The sequence below is a fragment of the Stenella coeruleoalba genome, assembly GCF_951394435.1.
Source record: "Stenella coeruleoalba genome assembly, chromosome: 16".
Taxonomy (NCBI): Eukaryota; Metazoa; Chordata; class Mammalia; order Artiodactyla; family Delphinidae; genus Stenella; species Stenella coeruleoalba.
The window spans coordinates 53,318,944-53,331,543 of NC_137162.1; the positions used below are offsets into that span (position 1 = coordinate 53,318,944).

General features: G+C 54.7%; 1 protein-coding gene across 3 annotated transcripts in view; it reads right to left on the reverse strand.

Moving 5' to 3' along the window:
* Positions 1–126: 126 nt before the first annotated feature.
* Positions 127–12,600, reverse strand: part of TSPAN14 (tetraspanin 14) — a 55,374-nt gene continuing 42,900 nt past the window's right edge. For 2 of the 3 annotated variants that reach the window (XM_079900298.1, XM_079900299.1), the window contains 7 exons: positions 11,983–12,033; positions 10,093–10,239; positions 8,389–8,559; positions 6,270–6,395; positions 4,923–4,967; positions 3,003–3,122; positions 1,945–2,613 (listed from right to left, as the gene is read on the reverse strand). In XM_079900298.1, coding sequence (XP_079756424.1) covers positions 2,476–2,613; positions 3,003–3,122; positions 4,923–4,967; positions 6,270–6,395; positions 8,389–8,559; positions 10,093–10,239; positions 11,983–12,033 — 798 coding nt within the window. In that variant the 3' untranslated portion in view covers positions 1,945–2,475. Of the gene's footprint in view, positions 1,904–1,944; positions 2,614–3,002; positions 3,123–4,922; positions 4,968–6,269; positions 6,396–8,388; positions 8,560–10,092; positions 10,240–11,982; positions 12,034–12,600 lie in introns of those variants that run through there. The other variant, XM_079900300.1, reaches the window with a different exon arrangement.

Consider the following 12,600-nt stretch of genomic DNA (forward strand, 5'->3'; position numbering starts at 1 on the left):
CCTGTGGAGTCAAAGTTCTACCTTATGCTTCCAGCTGGGCATAACTAAGCCACAAGCCAGCTTGTTCCAGGTGTAACCTCCACACAAAGAATCACTGAAAGTGGCACACAGAATCTAAAAAAAAAATCACCCGATGAAATTTATTTCAGATTGTGCCAACCACCTACCTTCCCGTCATGCCTACCCACACCCGATCCCACCGTTTCCCTCGGCAGCCGAGTTCACCACTGAGATGCTTAATGCCATCTTGATATGACCCAAAACAAAAACAATCACAACAACAGCATTAATATAAAGATATATTCCATAAAAGAGTTTGGCAGTCAAAGAAAAGCATCACACTTCCTAAAAACACAAGCATTCTTCCCCTAGTCTACAGAGAAAATTGTAAAAAAACAAAACAAAACCAACATCGTCAACAAACACCCACCAGTATATACCACATTAGCATGTACACTTCGGCAAGTATGTGAAGGTGGCACTCCATCCCTGAACGACGAGGACAGAACGGGTACGAGAGCCAGAGAGGCGTTAGAGTGTAGACCAGCCAAAGATGCACGAACGCCCCAGCTCCGCCTGGGGGGTGATTCAGTACATAAGACAGACTTCATTTCCAACAGCAAGCCCCCAGTAGCCCTGACAGGAAAGGTGGACATGGTGACCACAGATATCCCCGTCAGGGGTTGGAAGGTCACCATGAAAGTGAGCAACGAAACGTCTGAGCCTCTACGCAGCTGCAGGCTGGGGTCCGTGGCTCGGCCCAGGGGCCTGGCTACGGGGCTTCTCTTTCCAGGGAGAGGCGAATGCCAGGCCGGCCAGCCGGCCCTCAGCATGTGGCCTGGAGAGGAGCCCTGGCCAAAGGGGTCCAGCTGGCCATCTCTGGCTGGGGCTCCCCGGCCTTGCAGTGGGGGAGGGTCAGGATCACGATTCAAGTTCCGGGTAACAGTTTCAGTAGCACCAAGACCAGAAGACAGTGAGGCCAAGTTGGGAGGGGAGTGGGGGTATGCATGTGGGGGGTGCACAGACGAAGGGGGAGCATGTATGTGCAGCTGGGTTACTAGGGGTGATATGGAGAAGCTGCTGGAGCTGGTTCGTGGGACACTCAAGGGAACTGAAAGGGACGGCGTCAGTCCCAGACGCCGCGTAAGGCTGTTGAGAGGAGAATGCCAGAGGAAATGAAGATGTGGTGTGAGAACATTCTTGCCCTATAAATAAACTATTTACACACTTCAGGAAAAGGAGAGCTGACTCCGCAGGAGAGCCATGCCCACTGCCCCCTCGTGCCCTCAGGGCATAATGCTGTTGAGGCTGGAGACAGTTCCCGCCCTGGGCGCCGGGGGACGACGGACGAGGCACTCCCGTGGCACCAGCCCCCGCACTGGCTCAGGCTTACTTCACTTGACATGGCCGAGGATCCTGCCAACACCCCGACCTGTGCAGACACTGCGGGCCCCCCTGGCACTCAGAGGGCCACAAAAGGTGTGGCTGCCCCCTAGGCCAGCACCAATGACATGAGCGGTGAGGAGGCCAGGGTGCAGCCACCAGAGCCGTCTGTCCCTCAGAGTCACCTCCCCCACTTAAAGACATACCCTCTGATTCCAGGCAGACCCCAGCGGGGCTGCTGGTCACAAGTCTGTGCAGGTGCGAGGGGGCCCCTGGGTCTCCAGCACCAGCAAGCAGAAACAGAGATCATGTCACGCGGATGCTGAAGGCGGGGTGCTGGCTCAGGCTGGGTGCGTCCGTTTCTCTCCCTCTGGACGTGAAGTTGATGGCGGTGAAGGGCTTCGGCCTCCACGGCGTGGCTCAGCTCTGCTCGCCCACCTGTGGCTCCTCAGAAGTGGTGGCCTGCCTTCACTGCCTCAATGTCCGAGATCAGGGTCCTCGCCAGGAAAATGCCAAATATCTGACAACAAAGCCGGCAGAGGCAGCGGCCGTCAGCATCGGGGCCGAGGGGGAGGTGGGGCAGGGCACCCCGCACTTCCCATCACCTCCACGCCCACCCGCAGAGGCTGCAGCTGGGTACGTGGCCAAACGAGACCAACCCACAGTTAAAACAAATGAGCCCGGGCTCTGCTTTGCTGCGTGAAAAACAGTGGGATCTTCCCTAAAGCCTTGAAGGGGCAAACAGCAGGCACCACAGAAGCAAAACGGACGTTCTGCCCTGCCTGCAACATGACCACGCACATCCCATATCACAGGCCGCGACTCGCTTTGTACCCGGGGTGAAACGGAAAATGACAGGGTCACCCTGACTGGTTCTGATTCCCCAAATACCAAATCTCGAATGTTTCCTGCAAACCTGGATTCCACCATAAAAACAAGACTGTCCCCGATTTGGGCCATGCTGGTGTCTGAAGCTACACCCCGACCTCAGTGACCAGGATAATCACGTGGGAAGGCTGATCTTTTCCTACCAGAAACAGACTAATGTGAACTTGGTGACCTGAGGAATTCTGCTCCCCTCACCCCCCACTTTCAATCCCTCTTGTGGCTGGTAGCTGATGGGCCAGGCCTTCTGAAGTAAGAGATCCTTGCCTGCTTTGCAAGTAAATTTTTTTCTTTCTTTTTCCAGATGCTTCTGTCTCTCGGCCTTCCTTTGAGATCAGTCAACCACTGAGTGAAGGAGGAAAAAGGTGCGTGGATGGCTGGTGACCCCGAGTCCACCCCAGTCACCCTCTTCGAGGCAAGGTCAGAGCCGAACATTTTCTAAATGGTGGGTTTTCCACAGAGCAGCAGCCTCCGCTGCCTCCGAGGCTGCCTGGGGGGCTGCCGGCTTCTCCTCCCAGCCCTGGGCAACCCTGGAAAAACTCCTGGTTTTTCTGATTCACTGAATTCTTGACTTTCTCCCACCAGTTCTTCTCCCGGGAGACACTCAGCAGCCTACTCACCCTGGGCCTCACGCGCCCTCGGCCACCGGCATCTTTCCCGGTGTAAAATCTGGCTCAAGGGAACAGGTGCGGCCACAAGGGGAGAGGAAGCCACGAAGGGCAGCGGGGGCAAACCTGCAGCAGTGAGATGGCGATGAAGACGCCGGCCACGATGTAGATGTTCCGTGGGAGCCACCCCTCCAGCGCCTGGATGCAGCCTTTCGTGAAGATGGACTCGTCCCATTTGCTCTTCAGCTGCAGGGAAACAGGACAGCGGCCTGAGCCCGAGACACGCAGGCCGTCCCCACCCTGGATCCCCAGAGGGCTCCCGCCGGGGGCAGAGCAAAGCTCGGCGGGGGTGGGGGGGAATGAGGGATCCGGGAGGCTGGTGCCGAGGACAGACGGACAGACAGAACTCTCCAGGAGAAACACGTCTATTTGCCTCGGTCTCTGCCCCTCCCCGGGCAGTTCGCATTTTATAACCTGTCTAAGCAAAGGCTCCCTGGCTGTGATCTTTAACCCCTTTCTCTTAGGGCCTCCACACATGTCAAGGTCAGCTTGTTCAACACACCTCCACAGCCCACGTCTGGAGAAAGGGGAGGGGGATGAGGGCTTGGGGAAGGAAAATGTGCCTTAAAGAGAGAAACTGGGGAAAGAGGGTTCAGCGTCTTTTGAGTCAGGAGAGGGAAGGGACAACGGCTTCTCAGAGTGTGCCCCCGAGCCCAGGTGAGCCTGGCTCCAAGAAGCAGAGCCAGCAGGAACAGGCTGAAGTCGACCCTAGCAGAGGCTCAGTCAGCACACAGGGATGTGGCCTCGGCAGACACCGTGTCCTCACCCACCCCGAACACAGCAGTCAGCCCCGGCCCCCCTCCCCTATCAGCCTCACCCATGAAACACTGACGGAACATTCATTCGTTAGCAGCGTTAGGGGCTGAATTATGTCCCCCTAAAATTCCTATGTTGAAGTCTTAACCCCCCAAGACCTCAGAATGTGACTGTATTTGGAGAGAGGCTGTTTAAAGAGGTAAATAAATTACAATGAGGTCATTGGAGTTGGCCCTAATCCAATAACACTGGTGTCCTCGTGAAAAGAGATTAGGACACAGACAGACACAGAGGGAAGCCCATGTGAGGACACAGGGAAGAGGAGGCACCATCCAAGCCAAGGAGAGGGGCCTCAGAAGGGACCAACACTGCTGAGGCCTTGACCTCAGACTTCTAACCTCCAGAACTATGAGAAAATTAAATCTCTGTTATTTTAGCCGCAGGGCCTGGGTACTTTTTTACAGCAGCCCTAGCAACTGATGCAAGTGGCGAGGAAATTGGTCACTGAAGAAGCTGATGCTGACATAGGCCCACTGCTATGAAGCGGAGCTCACTGCAGAGGGAGTTGAGGTTTCCCAGCCTGGAGGGTCACATCCCTAGTGTCCACGGCCAACAGCAGGGTGCCTGCAGTTTCCCCGAGATCCCTCTCCTTCAGAACAGCTGTCATTCACATCACCAGAGGCCACCAGAGCAAGGACTGGGGTGGGTCCTCGCCTCTTCACGTGCAAGCGCACACTCCGTACGGCCTGAGGAAGCCCTTAGAGGGCTGAGCCCTGCTCCTGCCCTGAGCCTATCTCCCTTCCTGTCAGCATGGCCTCCATAATGGCGGCTGGACCAAGCCATGTGCCTCCTGCAACTCCACCCTGAACCCCTACATAACAGACACCTCCTGGGACCCCAAGGGTCTCTTAAACATGTCGCCTTTGTTCCCCCAAACTTTCATCCATCTTCTTTCCACTAACGTAGCAACTGCTAGATTTTGTGACTGTGGTTCACAGAGCTTGAAATCACACCCATTACTGTTCCCATGAATCTCGTCTTGCCAGCGGCTCAGGGAAGGCGTGTGTGTGGCCGTGTGCTCCCGCTTGCCTGGTTCCCAGCTTCGGTGGCCTCTCTGAGCTTAGTCTCCCCTGGCTTTCCCACTCCAGTTTGCACTTGTGCTAAATCGGGAAGGTGGACCCTAGAGAATAAACCTGAAGAATTCAAAGTCATATGCATTGGAGCTCTCACCTGAGTCCTGACATCATAGCCACACTGTGTGTTCACAACTTTTTGCTGTAAGAAAAGCAGAAAGATTAGTCATTTTTGTGCTCCAGAAGCCGGTGGTAGACAGCTCTAGAAAAGTCACAACCAAACACCAGCAAACACCTGCACCAATTCCATTACAGCTCATGCCTTTCCATCATGCTGCCAACTAACCTTCCATGCTAGGACAAAGGTTGGCACATTTTTTGTGTGAAGGGCAAGATAGTAAATATTTCAAACCCACCTACGTAGCTACTATTCAACTCTGCTGTTGTAGCATGAAGGCGGCCATTGACAATATGTAAATGAACAGGTATGGCTGTATTTCAATAAAACTTTATTTATGGACACTGAAGTTTGAATTTCATGATTTTCACGTGGCACAAAATATTATCCTTCTTTTGATTTATTTTCAACCACTTAAAACGGCTGAAACCATTCATGGCTCACAAGTCATCCAAAAACAGACAGCAGGCCAGATCTGGTGCAGGGGTTGTAGTCTGCCAATCTCTGAGCTAGAAGGGAAAAGCTACACTTGCTAAAGATTTCACAGTCACGGTGGAGAGGTCAGACACCGCTGTGCAGCCTCTGCAGACCTGAACCCCTCCCGGGCTGGGGAACGCGCCTAGAGCCCCGTGGCCCAGCACCAGGCAGTGTGATGGTACTGACGGCCGTAGGGGCTCCCTTCTGCTCAGGCTAGGTTTGGGCAAACATTCAGTGCTCCTTCAAGGACACCCAAGGGAATTCCCTGACAGTCCATTGGTTAGGACTCGGCGCTTTCACTGTTGTGGCGCCAGGTTCAATCCCTGGTCAGGGAACTAAGATCCCATAAGCCATGCAGCGTGGCCAAAAAAATGGGGCGGGGGGCACCGAAGAGCTCAGTTTCTGGAACCCAAGGATGTGGTCTGTGGCCTGGGGATGAAGACAGGTGAAGAAGAAAGAACAGTGAAAGAATTCTGCACCACCCCCGGATGGCGATGTATGCCACCGCCCAGGGCTTCGGAGGACTGAGTGTTTGTTTTCTCCAGAGAAAGGAGACCAGGCCTCATTATATTCACAGCATCTTGTCCAGGCGGCCCTGAGTGAGAGCCCCTCACGGGAGGGGGACCACTGTTTTTTGCCTGCTTCACCCAGCACACCAGAGCCAGGGTGGGCCATGCAAAAACATTTATGGAATTTATAGGTATAGGATTTCAGAGCTGCAAGAGCCCTGAGGCGAGTGGAGGGGGAGCCGGGCACTCAATCCATCCGCAGAAGAGAAGAAGCCAGAGTCCTCAGGGAGGCAGGAACTGCTCCGCTCCAGAGGGACCGTCCATGCTTGGGCAGACTCACCGCGGGGTCGGGGACACAGCAGGAGAAGGGCACCCCACACTTCTCGCGGCTGTAGCTGGCGCCACTGCAGTTGAAGTAGACGTTGAGGTCCCAGTCTTCAGGGCCATATGCCCCACAGCACTGGTTCTGCAATCATAAAGCCGAGAACGGTCGGGGCTCTGAGCCAGGGCTGTCGTTGCCCCACGTAGAGTGTCTGTCTTAGGGACACGGGGTTCAGTGCACCTCTGTGTATCACACAGAGAAATCGAAGCCCGCCCCACGGACCTCCCATCACTGAGATGTGAGCGAGGTGACCCAAGTGGACCCTTAAGAAGGAAACTGTGTCCAGGTCCTGTCTGGGCCCAACACACCAGGCCGGCTCGGCAGTGCCCTGGGAGTCAGCTCTACTCCCTCCTCACCCTGGAACTTCCCCTTCCTTTCCAACTGACCCTCAACCCGGGAGAGCGGGCTTCTCGCTCTCCTTCTGATGTGGTCCTCTACTGCCCGCCGAGAGAACACCTCTTTGTGGGCAGTGTGCTTTCCTCCCCAGGAAAGGTCCAAGCTGACCCCAGTCACCTTTCGTGCCTCTTTACAGGAAACAGCTGCTGAAGTCTACTCCCAAGGAGAGTTATGGCTGGGGTGAAAGGTAACGCAAGCAAAGCTCTGCCCCTGACCCGGGGTCTCCACCCTCCCTTCCCAGAACCCCCCACTATCTGGTGAAGCAGCAAAGAAAAACCCCATTTGTCTAAAAAATCGTAAAACCAAACACAGTGAAAGCGGCACTGTGACGTCAGTGGCATCCCAATCCGAGAGCAGATGTCGTTTTCACACTTGCCCTTACAGCTCTCACGGTTATGGCCGTAATCACAGGCCCACAACCAGGATTTTGGCTTCACTTTCGGTTCTAAGGTAAAAATCCCGCCTCCCCTGCCCTGTCCTCCGTGGTTCCAGGTGCTCTAACGACTACCTGATATTCTACCATGAGGAAGCTCCATCATTTACTGAATCTCTAAGGAAAGGTATTTTTTAAAAGGAGAGGAAGGCAGTGGAGAAAACTACAATGTCGTTGAGGCCAGTGCAGAGAGGAACCGCCTTGGCATCCTTGACACCAGCAAGCCCAAGGTTATGTGGAAGTGAAGAGAGAATGGCAGCCTTGAACAGAAAAGGAAAAGGCACAGGAGGCAGTGATGTCAGCAGAGGGTGGGATGGGGACTTTCGCAGACGAACACGGAAGAGATCTAACAACAGAGGAAGGATCTAACGACACAGGAAGGATCTCTGATCACATAAATGGGTTTTGAGGGATCCTACAATACATGAAATAAGGGGTAAACAAGTTCTGGTTAATAAGGAGAACAGCTCATAGTTATTTTTAATGCTCTTCTATTTTCTCCTCAGAACAAAAGGGTTCCATATAGAAAGTTCCTGAGGAAGCTAGGTTTTCTGGCAGAGCACAGATCAAACAACAGCCTTGCACAGGCTGGCATGGTGGGGAGCTGGTTTCTCCTGGGGCCGGGGGGGGCGGGAGGGGTGGCAGGGATGGGGGACAGCAGTGGTCCCAGCCTCCAGGTACAGCCACACACAAGGCGGAGGAAGGCCTGACAGAGAAAAGGCCACGGCCTGGGACTGCTTAGACAAACCCCCAGGAACAGAGTCCAGGGAGGTCACATTCCTCTCCATATGAAGAACCTTCCTCCAGGCAGCTCTGCCCTCCCAAACAGGAAGGGGAAAAGGTCCCGAGGAGGAAGGGGACAAGAATAGCCTCAGTCGGGGAGTCACGCGCCCAGCTCTACCCCTCAGCACACACAGCACCTAGGAGACTGCAGCCGCCCGCGTGGCCAGGGCTGGAGAGACCCGGGCCCTGCGCGGGTAGAGGGTAGGGTGGCCGTGGGTGCAGCTGGACTGCCTGCCCAAAGCAAATGGGGGAGGGCGCCCTGGGAGCAAGCCTGGCCCGCCAGCAACCACAAGCAGACAAAGCTAACCTGACCAGAGTCGGGGGGGAGCACCTCCCCTGGCCTCCCGGCTGTGGGCAGAGCTGAGAAGGGAAGGCCCAGTGTTCCCCACCAGCCTGGCCCCCGAGCCATGCACACAGACTGAAGCCAGAAAAGCCAAGCTCTATCAGGGAGAAGGTGGTGCTTACAGCTTTCTGAAGGGAGTCGATGAGGTTCTGCAGGTCAATGTCATCCCGGTAGGATCTGATGTTGCTCTCGAAGAACTCCCGGAACCGGTCCCTCACCCAGTCCTGGAACAGGAAGGCCAGCACGGCCACGGCCAGCTCCAGGAAAAAGATGAGCACAATGGCACTGCAGAACTGCAGGGGGACAAGCACGGGAGCAGAAGTCACTACACCTCTGGCCTCCCAGCCAGACGCGCATCCTTGTCCGACCGAGAACCTCTGCCTGCTGCGAACAGCACGAGCTCGGCACCCAAGAGACCCACGTTGGAGTCTGGGGAATCCCACGTTATTAGCTGGGTACTCTGGGCAACTCATCCCTACTCACACTGCTGCATCGTTGGTAAGAGTCAGATGAGTGAAAGTATGAGAAAGCTCCAAGACAATGTACCAACCACCTCCTATGAAGTAGCCCCCACTCCAAGGAAACTCCATCACGGGAATGAATGGCTATCCCACCCCACCAGGTATCAGCTCCTTCAGGGCAGAGACTGTGCTCCAGACACGCTATCTGACCACTCTCCTCGCACATACAACCATCCCAGTTGCTAGAAACTTGTTACTCCTACTTTAGGGATAAGGAAGCTGAGGTTCACTCGGGTTACATACTTTAGATACAGGACATCTGAGTTCCCTGGCAGGGCTCTTTACAACTCTGGAGTTGCTAACGTTATCAGTACCTACTCTGTATGTGTGTATATGATAGTCAACTGCATAAAAACCTCTGCAGAAGCAGAGCTGTCCCTGGCCACGATAGTGGTGGAATTCTGTAAAGGCCACTGCAGTCACAGGTACACACCCCCTCCCATCAAGGTGGGGCTCCAGCCTGTAGAGCTCAAGTTATCACAGCCGTTATCACTGGCCATACAGCACACTAAGCAGCTATGCAACAACCAACAATATCTCAAAATAAGACAGGCACATGTACAAACATATACACACATAAGGCCCTCCAGAATGAAATCTCCATTCATAGAGAAGCAAGGTAACCAAACATAATCTTTAAGAGAAAAAACAATGAGAAAAAGCCCACGTGTTTTGCTTTCTAAATGAAGCCCAGAAAAAAAGGCTTGATCTAATAAATCCAACAAAAACTATAGTGCAAAACACAATTATGTGTTTTCCCCACCAGGTGCTATTTAATTTTAGCTGAATGCATTTCAAAATGAATGTGTACCTAAGTATAAAACTAAACTCTTAGTAACTCGAAGTTCTGCCAGGAAATTAAGGATTCTGCATTGCACAGCCAACAGTTTCACACACCCTGGAGGAGGGAAAAGATTTCCTAACATTACTGACATCTTTTGATCTTAGCCAGGAAGGGCAAAGGTGAGTAGCAAACAAACAACTGGAACTTCTTAAGGGAGATGAAAGGCAAGGGAAGGGGAGGAGAGCAGGCCAGGGAGCAGCCGACTCTGCCCACTAGGAGATAAAATCCACAGGGGCCCAGCCTCTCCAGAGATGAGGATCTGGTTCATCTGACTGTTCCCTGAAATCTTACCTTTCGTTAGGCAGCAGGGCACCAAGGGCTGCCTCCTCCCCGCACTGCCAGATCCTGGGGGAGGCTCATAAGAGCTGCTACCCACCCCCCAGATAAGGGCTAGGCCTGCCCGGCAGAGCCCACACCCCTACCTCCCCATCTCCTCCCACCACGTGTCTAGGGCCACTCACAAAGTTGAGCAGGCAGATGTTCTCCCGCAGGGCCCCCACACAGCCAGCGAAACCCAGCGTGAACATCACCACGCCCACCATCAGCACCAGAACCACAGGGTCAATGCCATGCATCCGGGTCACTTTGGTGAGGTCGGACAGCACCCCCTGAAAGAGGCAGAGAAAGCAGGGTAACATCAGCTTCAAAGAGAGTCGAGGGTGCCCTGGGGGGCTGTGTCCGGACCTAAATGAGGACAGGGACCCGCCTTCCAAGGCTCAGTCTTGTCATTAAAAGCCACGGCATGGCACGGCCCCTCCCCACCTACCCCCTCAGAGGCCCCTCTGCCCAGTAGATCTTTGCCTACGTCAGCCCCCAGCCACTCTCCCGTTCCTGGTCTCCATCTAGGCTGTGACCGCCTCCCAGGCAGACCCCACACTTCTTTTGTAGCCTGCAGGGTACTGACGCCAGGCCTGGGGTGGAAGAGGCCCTGAGGGGCCCTCTGGTCCGTGGTCAAGGGCACCCCAGGGCCCTGGCCTCTGGCCATCTGGTGGTTGACGTGGCACTCAATTCATGGAGCACCCCACTATCCTGAGATGAAAACAGCTTCAACATGAACACGCTTGTGAACAGCACACCCGCCAAGGACAGGCGAAGGCAGCGCCATCCACTAACTTTCTGTGATGATGTAGATGTTCTATATCTGCACTGTCCACAATGGTAGCCACTGGTCACATGTGCTACTGAGCACTTGAAATGTGGCCTGGTGGAACTAAAGAACTGAATTTTAATTTGTATTTCATTTTAATTAATTTAGATATAATTAGTCATATCTGGCTAATGGCAACTGAAATGGACAGAGCAGTTCTACAGGATTCAAAGGAGGATGGAGAAAAGAGCAGCTGGACCAGGCACCCAGCTAGAATCAGGGAGCCAGGGTAGCCCGGCCTAGGCTCAGGGCTCCGTTGGCTGAGATGCTGCTGTTCCGGAGGCGGTCACACGGTGGCACTACGAGTCATGGTTTGCACCAGCTTCTTGGTCACTAGGGCAAAGTGACATTGCACTACAAGCTCTTAAAGGGGCCCAAACCCAAAGGCAGACCTTATCCAGTTCCTAAGGCCATGGCAAGAAAGCCCACAGACCTAAGCGCTCCTGTCTCCTCCTCCTGAAAGCAGAAAGAGATTCCACTGAAGGAACAGAGGGCCCTGGGCCTGAGACTCGAGAGGAAGCTTTAGCTCCCACTGTTTCCAGCCTGGTCTCTCTACTTCCCCAGAGCCCACCTACCTGCAGAGCAAAATGTGGCACCAAAGCTCCACCCTGCCCACACCCACTCTAGTCCCATCCTTGGAGTTCCAACTGCTCCTTGTCCTTCCGGACAGTAAGAGCCTGGTCTTCTCTCCTCCTCTCTCCTCTACAGGCTGGGCAAGGAGATTCAAAGGTGCCTACAGGGCGCCCAGGGGGCACGTCCCAGAGCCCTGCTCCCTGACTCAGGGGTCCTTCCCGTGGACGAGAACAAGAGCTTCAGGAATCAACACAACTGTGTTCAGGGTCCTGCTGGCTCCCAGAGGCACAGACAGGACCCATTCCAGAAGGTAGCCCCAGGCCTGCCCTGGACACAGCTGTAGACATGCCCCAGGGTGACTCAGGGCTTCTGGGAACAGGAGAGAGGGCTCCCCACACTCACAGGGCTCAAAATCCCAACCAGCCCAACCTTGACCTCTAGCAGCGACCCTACCACGGGGAAACAGGGCCAGCAGCAGGACCCCAGGAGTTTTCATCATAAGTTCAGTAACTTCCAAGAGCCGGCTCTGTAAAGATTAATGACTACGAACCTCGTCAGGGAGGAGTTTGGAGGAAGGGACAAACAAACCTGGCGGACTGATGCTCAGGGTCCTAGTGACAGTCACACCTACCTTTTCGCTCCACGCCCATAGTCCGACACCCAGGAAGACAACTCCAGCCAACTGAGCAGGCACAGCGGGAAGAGAGAGAGAGAAAGGTAGGTCAGAAACCAGCTCCACGAACATGCTTCTCATAGGAGGGACCACACTGCTAGTCAGGGCGTGTTCCTGGCTCGTGTCCAGGCTGGGCAGAACCAGGGCAAGGCGGCCCCCTTGGCCCCTGCAGATGACAGGGACTCTACACCAGCACAACAGGACGGTGAGGCTCTTCAGATAACCCACACCTATCTTCCCAGACCATTGGGACCAATTCCTTCAACCCCAGAGGTCCCCATGCTCTGGAGAGCAGAGACAAAGATCTCGGAGCAGACTCTGTCCAGGAGAGACTATGGAGTTAAGAGACGTCAGGCCACGCCCCATTTCTTCCCCATTCCACAAGCCCCCTACTCATTTCAATGCACTCTCTGGTGTGTAAGAAGACATCACCCCTCATGATGGCTGCCCCAGGAGCCTTCATGGGCTCCCAGTGCAGGCGAAGCCCTGCCTAGGACAGAGCACCCCCTGTGCCGCCCACCTCGGGCCTCCAGCCCCGGAGACAGACTCCAAGCACAGACAAGCAGCCGCCCAGGC